The 20,285-nt window shown below is 38.6% G+C and overlaps 1 protein-coding gene across 1 annotated transcript; it reads left to right on the forward strand.

Annotated features, from left to right (window-relative positions):
- The first annotated feature begins 16,877 nt into the window (after positions 1-16,877).
- LOC109208795 lies at positions 16,878-18,771 on the forward strand. The gene is made up of 3 exons (XM_019371946.1): positions 16,878-17,318; positions 17,702-18,136; positions 18,364-18,771. The coding sequence occupies exons 1-3, from the start codon at positions 16,878-16,880 to the stop codon at positions 18,769-18,771; spliced, it is 1,284 nt and encodes a 427-aa protein (XP_019227491.1).
- Positions 18,772-20,285: the final 1,514 nt, after the last annotated feature.

A 20,285-nucleotide genomic window follows, 5' to 3' on the forward strand; every position in this document is an offset into this window, starting at 1 on the left:
TACTTTATTTCTCGAGACAGGGCAACACTACTCTGTTACCGAGCTCAACTGTCAGTTTCTATTGCAGCCAATACAAGTCATGGCTGAATACGTTAGTGCGTGTATCTTGGGTTTGAAGGTTGGGCTATAGAATGGGTGTCCAGGAAATCTTGGTCATTTTCCGGTGACTGCGGATCTCTGTTGCCCAGATTTCAGAGGATGGGAGAGACACGAGATGTAAAGCCCATACCGTACCGGCATGTGTTGCCATGAATCTTTGCCAACGGTTTCAATCAATATGAGTTCAAGATTCAGCAAGGATTCATAATGAGTTTGCCACGCCGTGTTGGCTACGTTGGCTCTAATGTTGCATCATCCATGATAAGGCTTATGTGGACCCTTTGCAGATTCAGGTCCGAGATCAGCATGCCTATTGTAACATGGTGGAAGAAGAACTTGATGGTGAACCGTGGTTCCATGATATCAAAGAATACCTCAGGATGGGAGTATATCCAGCACAGGCCACAGGGGATCAAAAGAGGGCGATTCAACGCTTGGCAAGCGGAGTTTTCTTCAGTGGAGGGGTGTTATACAAAAGAACTCCAGATCTTGGTTTATTGAGATGCATAGATGCTAAACAGGCTACAGTTATCATGACCGAGGTACATGCGGGAGTTTGTGGACCTCATATGAGTGGATATGTATTGGCAAAGAAGATTCTCCGAGCAGGTTATTATTGGCTTACTATGGAACGGGATTGCATTAGTTTCGTGCGCAAGTGTCATCAATGTCAGGTACATGGAGATTTGATTCATTCTCCACCATCTGAATTGAATACGATGTCGGCACCATGGCCTTTCGTTGCTTGGGGAATGGATGTCATTGGGCTGATCGAGCCAGCGGCATCAAATGGGCACAGGTTTATTCTGGTAGCCATTGATTATTTCACTAAGTGGGTTGAGGCAAAAACTTTCAAATCTGTGACCAAGAAGGCAGTGGTCGATTTTGTGCATTCAAACATCATCTGTCGGCTCGGAATCCCGAAGGTAATCATCACGGACAATGGGGCCAATCTCAATAGTCATTTGATGAAAGAGACATGTGAGCAGTTCAAGATTACCCATCGCAATTCTACCCCATACCGCCCTAAGGCAAATGGTGCGGTTGAAGCGGCCAACAAGAATATAAAGAAGATACTGCGGAAAATGGTAGAGGGTTCTAGACAGTGGCATGAAAAACTACCTTTTGCATTGTTGGGGTACCGCACCACTGTTCGAACTTCAGTAGGGGCGACTCCTTATTCATTGGTTTATGGCACTGAGGCAGTAATACCCGTAGAAATTGAAATACCATCCCTTCGGATTATCACCGAGGTGGAAATTGATGATGTTGAATGGGTCAAAGACCGCTTGGAACAACTAAGTTTGATTGATGAAAAGAGATTGGCAGCAGTATGTCACGGACAGTTGTACCAATAGAGAATGGCAAGAGCATATAACAAGAAGGTACGTCCGCGGAAATTCGAAGTAAGGCAATTGGTGTTGAGACGCATCTTGCCTCATTGGGTTGAAGCAAAAGGAAAGTTTGCCTCGAACTGGCAGGGGCCATTTGTCGTAACCAGGGTGTTGTCCAATGGCGCATTATACCTGACAGATGTGGAAGGGAAATGTGTAGAAATGGCTATCAACTCTGATGCAGTCAAGAGATATTATGTATGATCTTCTTTGTTTTAATTATATTTGTTTTTACTTGGCATGTTTTGAAGATTGGAATGACGAAGGCATTTTGTTCTGCTATCCAAACACTTTATCCTTTGTTACCACCTTTGAGCCTCATTCATTTTCTTTCATACCCCTCTTTCGGAATCAGTAGCAAAGATCAGAAACACAAGCGTGAAAGATAAGTCAAGGAAAAAGATAAAAGAAAAGAATGAAAAGAGAGAGAAGGAAAAAGGAAGAAGAAAAGAAAGAAAAAAGGAAGAGAAAAGAGAAGAAAAAGAAAAAGAAAAGGAAAAAAAGAAAAAGAGAAAAAAAAACAACAAACAACAAAAGAGAAAGGAAGAAAGAAAAGAAAACAAGAGAAAATGGAAGAAGAAGAAGAAAGGAAAAATCATAACAATAAGGTAATTCCTATCACCTGAACTACGTTTGACTTGATCCAGAAAGGGTACGTAGGCAGCCTCTCTCTGAGGTTCAGTCACACCAAAACAAAAATCCAAAAGCCCCCAAGAAAGAAACTGGGGCAGAAGTTGTGGTTGTTGTGAGCAATCTGATTCCGAAAGTTGTAATTTTGAACCCATGTTGAATTGTTTTGAGCCTTTGATACCCTTTTTTCTAACCCTATCCAAAAGCCTGCATTACGGTCCAAAGAAAGACCTTCTGATCAGTCTTCAAGAAGTGCCAAGACGAGCAAGTAAAGGTGATTCATGTCAGGGGCAACATTCCGGTACAAGAAGAAAAATGATAAAAATGAGAGAGTCTTATCGGTGAAAACCCTCACGGGCACCGTAAGGCGACGGGAGATGAGAGAAATAAAAAATAAGAGAGTCTTATTGGTGAAAACCCACACGGGCACCGTAAGGCGAAGTGAGTTGACAGATATTAAAAATGAGAGAGTCTTATCGGTGAAAACCCTCACGGGCACCGTAAGGCGAAGGTGAGTTTTCAGATGGGCAAGTGAGACAAGTCTATGGTTGAAAGCTGTTCAAGACATTGCAAGATGAGCGAGGTTAGGGTTTGGGTGAAAAATCAGGTTATGAAAGTCCGAAACAACAAATGTGGCAATTGAAAGTTGATTGGTTGAACAGATTGGGCCGGTTAATCCAAAATGCATGGCATGATCAATGGTATCAGCTGTTCTACTCAGATAAGTCTTCTTCTCCTTCTTCGTTACAAATCGTCCGTTTTTGGATTCTCTCTGTCCTTAACCCTCAAGGTGATTGCATTTCATTCTTTCGAGGTCTGTTCTTTAAGATGTTTCAGTGTTAGTTCTGTTTGAAACAAAAAGGGAGGAATGTCAAGGCTAACTACCGATTTCCCAGTTGCAAAGCACAACAGGGCCGGAATATACCAAAGATGTCAAATGCAAAGTAAGACACAAAAAACCACCGGAAGTTTCACCGGTGGATTGATTAGACAGTTTTGTGGGTGAAGCAAAGTTCCAGATAGAGGGGTCAGAAACACAAAAAACAACAATATGGGACAGAACACTTGGGTCATCAAAGTCAGGGGGTTGAAAGTCGGTCAGGAAGTCGAGGCGATTCAAGGCAAGTCCAGGGAAGCAAGTCGGAGTGAAGCTCAGCGGCAGGGATGTGCCTAGTAAGAATGCCAGCAACTAACCACCATTTTATATTAACAAGGTCTTTCTTTGATTGAAACAGGGGCAGAAGTTTTGTTTGCTTCGGAGAACCCCTCCGTAAGGAAAGGCAGCACCCAAACAGGTATGACTGGAAATTCTCAGGGCCCTCCTGGAAAATGGAACTTAGTTTAAATTTCAAGACAATCATGAGTAGCATAATTTAGCATAAATATACCTCAAAGGAGCATAAGTCGGTTTCAAAATTGGCATGTTTAAGATGAGATTCAATTAGGAGTTTTCAGGACCCTCCTGGATAATGGGACGTAGTTTTAAGGTCTGCTTATATAACAAGATATAGTGGAAGACGTACCTTCAGTAGATATAGCTTAGGTTAAAACTGCCTTTTAACTAGAAGTTGTCAGGACCCTCCTGGATAATGGGAAGTAGTTTAAGACCTGTAGATAACAAATGTAGTAGGAGTAATACCTTTAGAAGATGTAACTTAGGTTCGTAATTGTTAGGAGTTGTCAGGACCTCCCCGGATAATAGGACCTAGCTTTCAAATTCTTAGTAACATTTGGCGATACGATTCAGTTCTACACTCACATCTGTACCCAGCCACCAAACTGGGGCAAAAATTTTTTCCTTGTTTTGCCTATTGTTTTGAATTCAGGCGCCCACCTGGAAAACAAGGGAATACATTTCAAGTTCAGCAGTCAGGCGCCCACCTGGAGAACAAGGGAATACATTTCAAGTTCAGCAATCAGGCGCCCACCTGAAGAACAAGGGACTACATTTTAAGTTCAGCAGTCAGGCGCCCACCTGGAGAACAAGGGAAGTACAATGTAAATTTTAGCTTTCAGATTTTTAATATTTGGTAACATAACGCGCCCAGCTACCAAACTGGGGCAGAAAATTTTTTGTGTTTGTTTACTTTGTCGAAGTCAGGCGCCCACCTGGAGAACAAGGGAATACATTTCAAGTTCAGCAATTAGGCGCCACCTGGAGAACAAGGGAATACATTTCAAGATCAGTAATCTGGCGCCCACCTGGAGAACAAGGGAATACATTGCAAGTTCGGCAGTCAGGCGCCCACCTGGAGAACAAGGGAAGCATAATTCAAATTTTTAGTTGTATTTGATAACATGATGTGCCCGGCCACCAAACTGGGGCAGAAAATTTTCTTTGTTTGAAGTCAGGAGCCCGCCTGGAGAACAAGGGAATACATTTCAAGTTCAGCAATCAGGAGCCCACCTGGGGAATAAGGGAATACATTTCAAGTGTTAGCAGTCAGGAGCCTGCCTGGAGAATAGAGGCATATATTACAAATTTCAGCAGTCAAGCATCACTCGGAGGAATGGCAAAACAGCTCCGATCACAATGCCAAGGCAACAACGCAAGAATTCCATCGGAAGGATACAAGTTCAAGGCAACAAGAACTACAAGAATCGCAAGATCAAGACATAGATAGGACTTTTTGTAATTCATAGATCATAGCTTAGGCTAGTTTCTTTTTATTATTGACACGTTGTAATAAGGGGGTCAGCAAGCAGTAGCAGCAGCAACAGCAGTGAAATCAAAGCTTTATGGTAGTCCCAGCTACCAGACATTCCCGAACTACACTGACCTGATTCCTTTTTAGCCAAGGATATGTAGGCAACCTCAGAAGCAGGGTGCGGTCAAATATTTCAAAATGCTTCACACGGAGTATTCGAACGGGCAAAAATCGCTCGTATCCGCTCACTTATCTTTGCCCGAAAACTCTTCGTGTTCTCGAGCAAAGAGGGGCAGCTGTGAGCACGTGATTTTTTCCCTATGTGAATTATTCCCAAAAATTCAAACAAAATGATTTCTTTCATTATTTTGCAATTTTGTGGATTTTTGTGACATTTTGTGTTAATTGTTGGCATTTTGTTTATGCATTTTAATTAGTGAAAAATACAAAAATACTTGACATTTGCACTTAGGATTTAATTTCGCATTTTATGATTAATTAGTAATAAAGAAAATAACAAAAATAGTTCAATTCGCATTTTCAATTTTGATTTTTGATTTTTAGTAGTGTTTCTTTTGAATTTATTTAGTGTTAATTAGTCTACGATTAGTTGAGTATTAGGAGTTAATTTAGATTTCTAATTGAATATAAGGAATTAATTTGGATTTTTAGGAATTAATTAAAATGAAAATTGAATTGAAAGATAGAAGTTTGGGCTGTTCAGATTTAATTCAACCAGGCCCAATAGATACCCCTGTAAACCCGCACAACCCAGGCCCAAAACGCCTTAGCCCAGTCCGGCTCAAAGACGCCAAAATGACGTCGTATTGCCCAAATCAATCTCAACCGTCGAGGTTGATTAATCCAACGGATGGGAAGCCCCCATCATCAACCACATAAATGTCGGAATTCACCCCCCTACCCCTCATTCCTCATCACAGACCTTCCTCATTATCTCCGGCGTAACGCCACCGTTCGCCGCCTTGGACTGCCGACGGAAATCGCCTCACGGCGGCGGTCGGTCTCCAAACGGTCCCAAATTCACACTGCATCATCCTCTCACCCTCCTCTCTCTATATACCCAAGTCTTCTTTTTCGAATCATAACCTATTTCTTCGAATATCCAAATCTGTGGACGCCGCCTCCGCCGCCTACGGCGGCGCCACCACAAACCGGTCCCAAATTAACACCCTAGGACCTCCTCAATCTCCTCATCCCAAATATCCAAACCATTTCCCTCGAATCATTGCCAATCTTTTCGAATCTTCATTTGAAAATCCGGCCAAAACCCTACTTCTTCCAAATCCGGTCAAAATTACACCCTACAATCTCCCTGACCCCCTCATCCTGAATTCCAAGCCAAAATCCTTCAAGTCTAAGAAAAACTCCATTAATTCTAGATCTAGGGTTCAGAAGTTCAACCTGTTTTGGAGATTTCAAGTGCTCGATTGATTTTGAATTAATGTTACAGGCCTATTTCAGATGAAATAGACATGCAACATTAATTGAAAATCAAAGTTCAAGGTCAGCCCAGTTGAAGACCCAAAACCAGTGAGTTGTTTTCTTCGTTTTATTTTCGAATTGTCCTCTCTTCTTGACGATTTTGCTTCATTAAATGATCTGGACTCTATGTTATCCATCTGGGGTAAGTAATCGAAGTTATTCTTATTTGATTGTTTTTTGAGTTCTGTTAAATGTTAATTTTGTCATTAGTATAAGCATTAGTTCTTGTTCAGTGTTTAGGTTTAGTTTACATTTTTTTGATGTTTCGTTTCTTCAAGTTGATTGATGTTGTTTTACATTTCATGTACTATGGGAGTCTGTGTTGATAGGTTTAATTTTTGTTTTGGTCAGTTAATTTCTTCACTTTGATTTAGTTGTTAAGTGTAGTTCATTAATAGGTTTAACTTCATACTTAGTTTAATCTGTCCAGCTAGTTTGATTTTAGGTGATTATCTGCTTATGAACATTTGATTTAGAGCTTGTTTAGTTAACCATGGTTAAGGGGGCTGGGCCATTTAACTATAGTTTGGTAATTTCAGTGGAATAAAAGGGTAAGTCAGGTAATTCAAGGGTAGAGAATCTTTTAAAAACTGAAATGGAATTCACTAGGACCTTCTAGAATGGGTCTTAAGATTGAAATTCAGAAAATAGGAGTAGTGACTTGAGTAGCAAAGTCAATAAATAAAGGACTCAGTAGTTAAAGTCTGGAAAAAAGACAGGGACTGAAAAGAAAATAGAAAACTGAGGGATGCCCTCCCTTGTGCCTATAAATAAACATGCCATTGCCTTCACTCACAAGTTTTTCAGCTCTGAAAAATTCCCCCACTTTTCACAAGTTTTCATCAGCTAAAATTTGAAATTCAAATCCAAAATTCTAGATCTAGTTCTTCAAAAACCAAAAACAAAAAAAAAACAACAGAAAACTCCATAAAATTACTGTTCTATTGATATTCCTTAGATCAATTGCACGTTCAGCTGTTAATTCGAGTCCTAGCTTAGATGAAAAATGATTTGAAGAGTTTGTGTACTGGTTGCTGAAGTTTCAGAGATTGTACTGGTTGATTTCGGATTTGTCTGGTTTTATTCAAGTTATTTTGGGTGTTTGCTGTTGCTGCTCTTCTACAATTCATTTTGGGCTTTGTTTGAGTTCCTTTCTGGTTGAAACTGGTTTCGTTGTTGCTTCTGGAATTCTGGTAGCTGTGGCCTGTTGCTTACTGCTGCTGATCCTTCATTTTTTTTATTTTTCGTCAAGTTTCCAGGTACATACCTCTCTAGAATTCCTATGTATTGCTGAAAGGCTGATTTGAAGAAGGAAATAAGAGGATTAGAAGATCTGTTACATTTACGTGTCTGCTTGTGCATTAGAATTGCAGTTTCATTCAATAGTTCTCTGTATTTGTAGGATGGTTTCTATCATTTTCCCTTTTGAATACATTGTAATTAAAAACTGGACACATAGTGTTTGCACATAGATTATTCTATACAGCATGTAAGTTTGTAATTGCAGCAGGACTTCACGTGAATTGGAATAGGTCTAATAGTCCTTTGGTCTGAAATACGAAGTCATCTGTCCAATAGTCATTTATTTGTGATTTGAATAAGGTCATTATGCTTGGTTATGAATTGACACTTGAATCAACATAATTGGACTGGAAATCGTAATTTACTCTAGTCTAGTAGTCCAGTAGTTTCATTCAGAATTAGTAATTACATCTTGTGTATAATCTAGCTTCATTTTGGATATTAGTAGATCCTTGTGTTTAGCTCATTGTGGAATCAGTTGTTCAAACGCACAAATATCATATTGATCATCTAATGTCCCTCATTTACTAGCGTATTGTTTCAAATTCGTATGGTATGACTCGTTAGATCTGTGCTTCTTTGTGTTTGTTCGGGGTTCAGTTCTGGAAACTGGAATCCCATTGGGATTGGGCATCAAGCTGGTCCTGAGATCTGAGGTCTCAAGGCGTATCTGTCCAAATATTTGTTGGGCCAGTCATAAGCCCAAAACGCTGAGGGAATTTCCTACTGGTCCGGTCTTTTACTAGTGCTGAGGCCCAAATGTTAAGTAATTCACATTAACAGGGATGACACAATTCTCTTTTTGTGGGCTGGCCTCGAAGCCCATTGTGCTAACGGCTGTTCCTGGGCTGATTCCGATAATGTTTATTTAGTGACGGTAATTAACTAAGGCTCTTTAGAGACAAACCCAATAGAAAAATTATAGTTTGCTCTAGGATGGCCTTTAAATAATAAGATAATATGAGCCTCGCCAAAACAAAATGCATAAATTGCGGGGCCTTCGTTAAATGCTTATATTAAAATACTTAAAATTCGGGGCGTGCCTTTTAGCAAATTTCACGGTCCTCCGCAAAGATAATAACCCGTTAGTCGCTCTTAGGCCCCGCATTTAATAATATTACTTTCTTAAACTCGGGTGCACATTTATGTGACCCAAATCCAAATCCCAACGAAGTTGAGACGTGTCAAAAACCACGGGTGCATTTATGTGACGTGGTTCGAGACGTGTTTTCATGACGTTGCAATTCTCTTTAAAAATAATAATAATAAAAGCGGTTCAAAGTTCAAAAGCACATAGGTTAAAACATGTTCTAAAGTCAAATAAATAAGCCAAATATGACAGTTAAGCCACCGTGCTAGAACCACGGAACCCGGGAATGCCTAACACCTTCTCCCGGGTTAACAGAATTCCTTATTCGGATCTCTGGTTCGCGGACTGCTCAACAGAGTCAATTTTTCCTCGATTTGGGATTAAACCGGTGACTTGGGACACCATAAATCTCCCAAGTGGCGACTCTGATTTTTAATAACAAATCCCGTTTTGATTGTCCTTTAATTGGAAAAACTCCTTTATGCCCTTTCGGGGAGTAGGAAAAAGGAGGTGTGACAATGTTAACATGGGTAATTCCACTACGGCTTGAATTATGGATAAAGGAAAAACTCTCCTTAAGTTAACTCCTGGAAAAACCTTAGCCTTGAACAATGTTCTGTACGTTCTCTCCCTTTATAGAAACATAGTTTCTGGTGCTCTTCTCAATAAAGCATGTCTTAAACTTATTATTGAAGCTTTAAAATTATTATTTCTCGTGGGAGAGACTTTGTTGGGAAGGGTTATCTCAGTAGAGGTCTATTTGTACTGAATATCGCTCAAGAGATTACTAATAATCCTAGTACTTCCAATTCTCCTTATATTGTTGTAACGACCCGACCGGTTGTTTTAAGCTTTAGCTTTTAGTTCGGTGGTTTGAGACTTTGAGTAGCTTCATATTATGTGTTATGACTTTTGTGTATGGTCGGTTACGATTTTCGAACGGTTCGGGATTGATTTGGAAGGATGATTCTCGTTTTAGAAGTTTTAAGTTGGAAGAATTGCCCAAGGTTTAACTTTTTGGTAAACAGACTCGGAATCGGGTATTATTCCAATAGGTTTTTATGATGATTTTTGATATGTCCACAAAGTTTGGTTAAACTTTGATGAGTTGTGGATAAGTTTGGGTTGTATGGTGATTGTTTTCGGTTTCAACGTCGATTTGAGCATAAAGGTTAACACATTGAGCAAACGACCTTTGATTTGTGTTTCAACTAAACCATTATATCCATATAGTAATTTTGGAACCATAGAAACTGGAATCATCAAGTTCCGACATCGTATGAGAAACTTATGGTCATTTTACTAAGAATTGGGTTGTAGAGTTTTCAGATTAATTATGAAATTGCCACTAAATTCGTATTTAAAAATCTGTACTATTTCCAAATATTGAAACAAACATATCTCCTTCATTATAAGGTCAAATGGAGTGATTCAAAAGCCTAACTTGAATGGAATTTCACAAGCAATCCATTGGAGGAATCAAAAGTGAGTTTTGGGATCGTTTGGTTCAAGAAACGAGATAGAACAACTAGGTAGAAGCATATAATATCGAGGGTTTGTTCATTTGTTCATATTTTGAGTTGGGAAACTTGGATTTGGGCAATTTTGGAGGTGATTTTCATCACATCGATTGGGGTAAGTATATATACTTGGTTTTGATTATATTTCATGAATCCATCTTCATTTTTGGCATTTGATTGATGATTTCAAAGTAAAATTTGGGGGGTTTTGTCTAAAATTTCATAAAGTGAATTTTTGAGTTTTGAACATCGATTTGGAGTCGGATTTGAGTGAAACTAGTATGGTTGGACTCGTAACTGAATGAGTTGTCATATTTCGTGAGTTTCATCAGATTCCAAAGTGCGAGCCCAGGTTTAACTTTTTGGCTGACTTTGGGATTTTGATTAAAGATTCAACCTTTATCGATTGGGTTTGTTTCCTTTGGCATTATTTGATACACTTGAGTTGCTTTTGGTTAGTTTCGAGCCGTTCGTAGGTCGGTACATGCGGGATGGCATTTTTAGAGTATTGTTTGGCTTGCTCGATATTGGATTTGGCTTGTTTAAGGCAAGTATCTTATCTAAACTTGGTTGAGGCACTAGTTGCCTAAATTATTTGTGATAGTTACGTGCTATAGTTACGCACGTGTGGGGTTTGATACGATGTGCTAACACCGGGGGTATTTATCCATGCTCGGGTTGTGCTTAGGCCATGATAAGCCTAGAAATAATCGTTAAGCTTTAATCTATGATATTTCTCATATTTGTAACATTATGTGAACAATTTGAGCCATGTTTGAGGCTACATAGAGGTTTGATCCCTGGATGAACTTGGTAAACGCTATTCTGTGGTGAAATGGCCGATTTGAGCTATGATAGCATACTTTGCACATGCCTACATTTTAGCATGTCATTTATACCAGTCCAGGAGCATGAGATTTATTATTAATTCGTCACATACATGTATTCTTGTTTATTTGCTCGTATGTGATATGATTGGACTAGAGGCCTATGACCACGCCGGGCGGATTGTGTTGTTATGCATGTGACCATACCAGGGGAATTGTGTTATTATGTCTGTGACCACACTGGGCGGATTGTGTTGTTATTCTTGTGACCATGCCGGGCAGATTGTGTTGTTATACCTGTGAGCACGCCGGGCGAATTGTGAGTATCGACGCGTGAGTTATCTGTGCAGCACGTGAGTTGTCCATGCGAATTCAGATACTGATATTATGGCACGTGAGTTATCCGTGCAGCATGTGAGTTGTCCATGCTGTTGATATTGAGCTTGTGACCATGCCGGGCTGGTAGCACTTTGAATTGTTCGTGCTTGCGTATGGATACGGATCCACCCCCTAGGGTCACCCTATCATGTTTCTCTCTTGATGGTATACACAGGGATTGTGAGAAACCAATGGTTTTCTGGTTGATGTGAGCTCTGGGATAGCTAGTTACTGTTATTGGATCGGGATGGGCGCCGTAACAGACTGATATTTGGTTATTGCATTTCATCTTTACTTGAAATTTCCTCGACTGTTTACTTGATTATACTTGCATATCTTCCTTATATGGTGGATTATTGACTGAGCAGAACACTTTAAAACAAAGAATTGTGAGCATCAACGTGGTTTTACCTGATATTTCATGTTTTGATCATATATCTGTTCTATACGTGTTAAAATTATGAACTGCACAAGTGTTAGTGAGTATCATCTATATTTCTTGCTTCTTTTACCTCGCCGAGGTTAGTTAGGATACTTATTGAGCACATGGGATCGGTTGTACTCATACTACACTTATGCACCTTGCGTGCAGATCTTGTAGTTGTTGCTGCTGTGTATGGCGGGAGCTGGCATTGAATATGTACCCGCATTCTGGTTATAGTTTCCTCTTGTTCTTTGTAGCTTTAGATTTATAAATCTGTTTATGTATACATCAAACAAATGATGTATTTATTTTATACCAACTTTTTAAACTCTAAATCTTAAAAGCTCATGATTTGTACTACCATTCCTTGGGTTGTTGTATATAAGTTTAATTATTTCATCATTATATTCTCAATAAATCTCATTTTAACTTGGATTATTGTTAAATTGGCTTACCCAACGGGTTGGGTTAGGTGCCATCACGACTAGTTGGATTTTGGTCATGACAATTGTTGAGTCTATTGATTTGTGGCATGGTAGACTAGGTCATGTTAATATTGCTTCTATTAATAGACTTAGAAAAATCGAATTAATTTCTGTAGTTAATGTTGATAATTTTTCTAAGTGTCATGTTTGTGTAGAGGCAAACATACCAAAAAGCCTTTAATGAATGTAACTAGTAGAAAGATAGAATTACTTGAACTAGTGCATTCAGACTTAGCAGATTTCAAGAACACTGTTAGTAAGGGTGGAAAGAAATGCCACATCACTTTTGTAGATGACTTTTCTAGATAAACTAAGGGATATCTTGTAGTCAATCGATGAGGATGAAAGTATATTTTTGAAATACAAAGCAGAAGTAAGAATATCAATTAGATAGAAAAATCAAAAGACTAAGGTCTAATAGGGGTGGTGAATATAGTACTAATTCTCTAGAAGTCTTTTGTGATAAAATTGGTATTATACGTGAGATTAGTGCTCCCTATACTCCCCAACAAAATGGTGTAGCCGAACGAAAAAAACTGAACCCATAAGGAAATGATGAATTATATACTTTTGAGATTGAGTTTATCTAATAATATGTGGGGGGGGGGGGGTAGGGGGAAGAGGAGGGGGGGAGCTGTTTTATCTACATGTTGTGTTCTTAATAAAGTCCCTCATAAAAAGTTAGACAAAGCCCCGTATAAGTTATGGAAAGGGTTTGCCCCTAATTTGAAAATTCTGAAAGTGTGGGGGTGTTTGGCTAAGGTTGGTCTACTTGATTTTAAACAGGTAACCGTTGGACCCAAAATTTGTATGCTATTTTTATTGATTATGCTTAAAATAGTGTTGCGTATAGATTTATGTATTTTAATGATAATTCTATTTGTGAATCTAGAGATGCAGAATTTTTTGAGCATATTTTTTCATCAAAAAATAATGTGCCTAGTGATGTGTCTAATAATACTTCTACATCTATGTCCGTCAATTCTCATATTGTGCCTTCTTCTAGTGTTACTGCTAATGAGCATGAAAATAAACTTAGAAGGAATAAGAGACGTAGAATTGAAACTAGCTTTGGTCCTGACTTTATCACTACTTTCTTGATTAAGAATAATGATCTTGATATTCTGAATGATCAATTAATATCTATCCATTTAATAGAAGAAGACCCTAAGACTTATGATGATGCAATGAGGTCAATAGATGCTAATTTTTGGAAAGAGACCATTAAAAGTGAATTAGACTCCATAGTTTCTAATCACACTTGGGAGACTTGTGTGATTTTCCTAAAGGATGTAAACCCCATAAGTAGCAAGTGAATATTTAATAAGAGATTGAGACCTGATGGTACAATTGAGAAATATAAGGCTAAACTTGTTATTAGGGGTTTTGACCAAAAGAAAGGCATTGATTACTTTGACACTTATTCTCTTGTGACTAAGATAGAGACCATTAGAACTCTTGTTGCTTTAGCTGTTAATCATAATTTAGTGATACATCAAATGGATGTTAAAACGATCTTTTTGAATGGTGATTTAGAGGAGACCTATATGACTCAACCTGAGGGGTTTGTGATTCAAGGAGAGGAGAATAAAGTATGCAAATTGAGAAAGTCCCTGTATGGTCCAAAGCAGGCTCCTAAGCAGTATGAAAAGTTTAATAACACATTAGTGGATAATGGTTTTATTGTCAATGCATCTGATACTTGTTTTTATTCCAAGATGATAGGATCATATTGTGTGATTATATGTCTGTATGTGGATGACATGTTAATCTTTGGCCCTAATGTGAATGTTGTTAATGATAATAAGAACTTTTTGTCTTCTAAATTTGAAATGAATGATTTTGAAAAAGCAGATGTGATTTTAAGGATTGAAATCAAATGAACTCCTAATGGATTTTCATTGTCTCAATCTCATTATATTAAGAAAATGTTGAAAATGTTTAATTGTTTTGATGTAGCTCCTATGAGAACTCCTTATGATCCTAGCATACACTTGGTAAAAGAATAACGAATCCAGTATTTCTCTAACAGAATATCTAAATAATTGGTAGTGAAATATTTCTCATAAATTATACACGGTTTGATATTGTTTATGTTTAGTAGATCGAGTAGATATACTCACAATCCCAATAGCGAACATTGGGATTTTTTTCATCTTTTGCTACGGTATTTGAGATGTACTATGGATTGGTGTTTGCATTTTAATAATTTTCCTATTGTTTTAGAAGGATTTTGCGAAGTAAATTGGGTTACTGATAATGAAGAAGTTAGCTCCACTAGTGACTATGTGTTTACTTTGGGTGCAGGTTCTATTTCATAGAAGTCTTCACAATAGACTTGTATAGCATGATCTACTATGGAGTATGAATTCATTCCTCTTGAGTTGGCAGGGAAGAAGCCGAGTGTCTAAGAAACTTATAGGCAGACGTGCCTTTGTGGGTGATAAGTATGAATTTTAACCACTTATTAGTACCTTCTTGCTTTAGTTTTAGTACGAAAGTAGTGATTTTTATTTTTGAATCTAACGAAAATGTGTAAATTGCAGGTATGCTGGAGAATGTGAGCTCAACGAAGAAATCTAACTCAGAAAGGAGACGTTCCAACTCAGAATAGTCAAGAGGAGAAGTGCAAGCGGTCCGCGAAATTCCATTTGCAAACTCAAAAGAAAATGCAGCCTGCAAAAAATAATATACGACCATAAAGGAGAAACTGAAGCTTCAGGGATATCAGGCAGAAGTGCGGTCCGCAGACCAAAAAGTGCGGTCACACTTGAGGTTAGCACTGTTAAAGACTGAAAAATCGGAGAGGTTGCAATCGAACAAGTTTGAAGCCTTCTCAAAGTGGGGTCCGCAACAATATTATGTGCGGCCAAAGAAGCTGAAGTGCGACCGTAAAAAATTATGTGCGGCCGTAAAATCCCTTCAACTCAAAGCACCTATAAGAACAACATACCAAAGTGTGGACCGTAGATATAATTGTGCGGACGCCGAATCCATTGAAGGATATTTTTGTCAAAGAATTTCAGAGCACTATAAATAGACTAGGAACACTTTTTAGGATAACTTTTGTACTGTAGCAGCAACTAGTAGTTATATTTTGGGCAACTTGGAACAACAATTAGAGAAGACCCATTAATTTTCCATTTTAATTCTAGTTTTTTATCTTTCATTACTTCTTTTATCTTTCTATGTAAATTACTATGAATATATAGATTTTATCTAGGGTTGTGATCCAACCATAGTGTATAAAACCTATGGGTGTTTAATATTAGTGCTTGCTATTGATTGGGTCGATATTATTTAGCCTTGTTTATGCTTTGTACTTAGAATTAATGGTTGCAAACATTGATTCATGCCTATTTGACTTAGTTCTTACTTGAGAAAGAGAAACCTGGTCTAGGAAAACTTGGCTAACAAGAAATTGAACTAGTTGAAGTTTTGATTTATTTGATTAAAGGATTTGAACTAGAGATATGAATAACCCAACTTAGACTTATAGTCAGTTGTTTTGATTGCTGCCTATTTGGTCTTGAGAAAGTTAATTTGGGCATAATCACTCTTTATCCGATAGGTATTTAGTGGGTATTAAGCATTGGGAGTCATAACAAACCCCGATCTACCAAGCAAGGATAGATTTACTCTACCCATTAGATTTACACCTAGGTTAAGGTTACAACCCTAGGCTTTTCCCTATTTAATAAAAACATCAAAAATATTTCAATCATTATTTGATCACTAGTTAGTTAAAACTCTTAGTAGTTAATTTAGATAACAATTACCCACTTTTGTTTTGAAGATAAATTTAGCTATTTCAAGTTTCTCTCTTGAGTGTTTACCTCGGTACCACTTTAAACTTACTGTGGATTCGATCCCGACTCGCGTTGGGTTTTATTATTGTAATGACCGTTTAATACTCCTTAATTGGGTGTGAATTGGACGTGATCAATTTTTGATGACATTGCAGGGGAATTTACGATGTTAGCTATATACTTGAGTTTGTTTCTTGAAGTATCTTCTTTTGCTTTCGTGATTCTAATTTGTTCAAGTGATTGTAGGTTCCAAATGGAGAACAACGAAATTGGAAATATTCCAATGGAAGAGGTGGATGGTGAAGAGGATCAAGTTGATGAAATGCCTCAAGCTCCACAATAAAACCGCGGAGGCCGTGGGCAACAAGACAATGTGACTCTACCTCCCCCACCTCCACCTCTACCACCACCAAAACCACAAGCGGCACAACATTTGATTTTGCCAAATGAGGGGTATGCAAGTGCCATAGTCTCCCTTTGCATTAGGGCTTCAAATTACCAATGTGATGCTTACTTTGCTCGAGCAACAAGATTATTTCTGCCGGGGTGCTGACTCAAAATACTTACAAGCATTTGAAAGGTTTTGTGGATACATGTTGGGGGAGAAAACAAACAAATGTTTCGGAAGATGCTTTGTGGTTAAGGATTTTTCCCTTCTCACTAAAGGGTAAGGCTTTGGAATGGTTGGAATGCTTGTCTAGTCATTTTATTCATCCATGGGATGAATTGACGGCGAAGTTTATTTCGAAGTTCTTCTCTCCCGGGCACATGGCAACTCTACGAGATGAAATATTGGCTTTCAAGCAAGAGTCCAATAAACCTTTGCATGAAATTTTGGAGCGATATCAGACAGTGGTGAAGAAGTGCTCGAGTAATGATATGACCAACAATATGATCCAACAAACTTTGTACCGTGGTATTAATACTACAAATCAATGTGTCGTCAATCAATTAGCCGTAGGCAATTTTATGACAACACCTTATGCAGAGGCATGTGAGATTCTTGATGAGATGGCGGAAACTTCTTTGGCTTGGCAATCCCGAGCTAATGTTCCCCAAGGTGATCCCAACATGATCCATCTTCATAAAGAATTGCAAGACCATGGGAAAGCTATTGCCGAATTGACCACAACTATGACTCAACTTGCTAAAGCTCAACTTCATCAAACTCAAGTCCCTAAGCAAGTTCATGTTATGGAAGGAGTGAATGTATTGGCCAACAAGAAGAGGACTAAAGGTCCACATTTAATCTCGGGAGGAAAATTATGCACATTATGAAGGTAGTTATGACCAAGATGACTCTTATCAAGAGCAAGAAGAAGAGGTACAATTTGTGAACAATTACCAAGGGCAACAAAGCAATTTCCAAGACTCCAATCAAAATCAATGGCATTCTCAAAATAACCAAGGCAATTAGAGTTCTAACAATCAAGGGAATTAGAATAAAAACAACAATAACCAGGGAATTGGCATAGCAACGACAATAACATAAGGGAATTGGGGAGGCAAAAATCAAGGAAATTGGGGAAATAACAATAATCATGCAAATCGAAGTTCGGGTTTTCAATGACCCCCAATGTTCCAACAACCAGGCAAACCACCTCTTTATCCTTCTCACGGTTCAAGTTCTTCAAGCAATGAGATGGGTCATATTGACTAACGAGAACATGTTCAAGCAAAGGATGGAAAAGAATGCGGATTCGAATGCCCAACTTGCCTCACATACCACATCAATACGGAATCTTGAAGTTCAAATGGGGCAAATCTATCATGCTCTTAATACTCGTCCTAAGGGTGCATTACCAAGTCACATTGTAGTGAACCCAAAAGGTGGTAACAATATGGGGAATGTTATAGGGGTTATAACAAAAGGTGAAAGAGGTGGGGATGCACCCACCTCAAACAAAAACCAACTTATGGATTATGACCAAGTGATCCAAGAGGAGGAAATTTCACGAAATGATGTTCAAGTACGTGATGATGTTCGAATTGATATTGAAGATAGTGTGGAGGAGACCCAAGAAGAGGTGAACCCGTCTAGGGAACACATTATTGACATACCGGAATCGGTAGTGCAAAAGGCTAAGTCGCCCTTGCCAAATACTCCACCTCATTATCCTCAAAGGCTTGCTAAGCAAAATGGTGATAATCAACTTGAGAAGTTAATTCGACAACAACAACAAACCCTGTGTAATTCCACAAGTGGGGTCTAAGAAAGTAGTGTGCACACAGACCTTATCCCTATCTTGTGAAGGATCAATTCAAGAAGTTTATTCAAATGATAAAAGGTCTCTCTATCAATGTGCCATTGGTGGAAACGTGGGAACAAATACCCGGTTATCCCAAGTTTATGAAGGATCTTCTGACAAAGAAGAGGTCGATGAATTTTGAAATAATCAAGGTCACTCATCAAATGAGTACAATTGTTCATGCCATGGCTCCTAAGTTGGAGGATCCCGGTGCTTTCTCAATTCCTTGTACTATTGGAAGTGCCAATTTTGCTAAAGCTCTTTATGATCTTAGGGAGAGTATCAATTTGATGCCCAATTTGGTGTTCAAAATTTTAGGGAATGGGAAACCAAGACCCACATATGTGTGGTTGCAAATGGCCGATCGCACTATGAAGAGGTCATTGGGAGTGATTGAGGAGGTTTTGGTTTGAGTTAATAAATTTGTTCTTCCAGTGGACTTTGTGATTGTAGATTGTGAGGTTGACTATGAAGTGCCTATCCTTCTTTGGAGGCCTTTCCTTTCTACGGGTAAAGCCCTTTATGATGTCCTAGAGAACTCACTTTCTGAGTTGGTGATGAACAATTGGTATTCCATGTGCGCAAGTCTATGCGTCAACTAAATAGCATTGAGGTGTTCTCTTTTGTGGACTAGGTGACCGATGTCATTATTTATGATCCTAGTGCTACAATAAACATTGGAAGCCATTTTGCTCAACTTTGATGATGATGACATGGATGGTTTCATGGAATGCGTGAATTCTTTGCGAGGAATGGGGTTTTACCACTATGCACCCTGAAAGTTATTATTGGATCTTGAGGATAGGAATACTCCTCCTACAAAGCCTTCGATTGAAGAGCCACAAACCTTGGAGCTAAAGCCATTGCCACCTCACCTTGGTATGAGTTCCTTGTCCCTTATTCTACTTTACTGGTTATTCATTCCTCTTGTTTGACTAACGTGGAGGTTGACTCCACATTGGCGGTGTTGTAAAAGAGGAAAAAAGCTATTGGGTGGACTTTAGCGAATATCCGGGGGATAAGCTCCGTATTTTGCATGGATAAGATCAAATTGGAGGATAGTGCTAAACTGTCCATTGAACATCAAAGAAGACTCAATGATGCTATACAAGAGCTGGTCAAAAAGGAGATTATCAAATGGTTAGATGCCGGGGTTGTCTACCCCATTTTCGATGGTTCTTGGACTTCTCTGGTTCAATATGTCCCAAAGAAAGGGGGCATGATGATTGTTACCAATGATAAGAATAAGTTGGTTAGTATGAGAACGGTCATTGGTTTAAGAGTTTGTATGGATTATTGTAAGCTCAACAAAGTCACAACGAAGGATCACTTTCCTCTCCCTTTCATGGATCAAATAATCAATAGGTTGGTTGGCCGTGCTTTTTATTATTTTCTTGATGGTTACTCGGGTTACAACCAAATTCTTATTGCTCTAGAAGATCAAAAGAAAACTACCTTTACTTGTCTGTATGGTACTTTTGCTTTGAAACAGATGCCTTTTGGATTATGCAATGCACCAGTGACATTTCAAAGGTGTGTGATGCATATTTTCACGGACATGGTGGAAGAATACCTTGAAGTAATGACTTTTCAATGGTTGGAGATTCATTTGATGATTTTCTTGCTAATTTGGACAAAGTGTTGGCTAGATGTTAGAAAACAAATTTGGTACTTAATTGGGAGAAATGTCATTTTATGATTGAGGAAGGCATTGTCCTTGGCCACAAGATTTCAAGGAATGGTATTGAAGTGGACAAGGCAAATATTGAAGTTATTTCTAAGCTTCCACCCCCACCTTGGTGAAGGATGTGAGGAGTTTACTGGGCCATGTGAGATTCTAACGGCGTTTCATCAAAGACTTTTCTAAAGTGGTGAACCCTTTGTGTAAACGCCTTGGGAAGGATGCCAAGTTCTATTTCAATGATGA

Source organism: Nicotiana attenuata, unplaced genomic scaffold (assembly GCF_001879085.1).
Source record: "Nicotiana attenuata strain UT unplaced genomic scaffold, NIATTr2, whole genome shotgun sequence".
NCBI lineage: Eukaryota > Viridiplantae > Streptophyta > Magnoliopsida > Solanales > Solanaceae > Nicotiana > Nicotiana attenuata.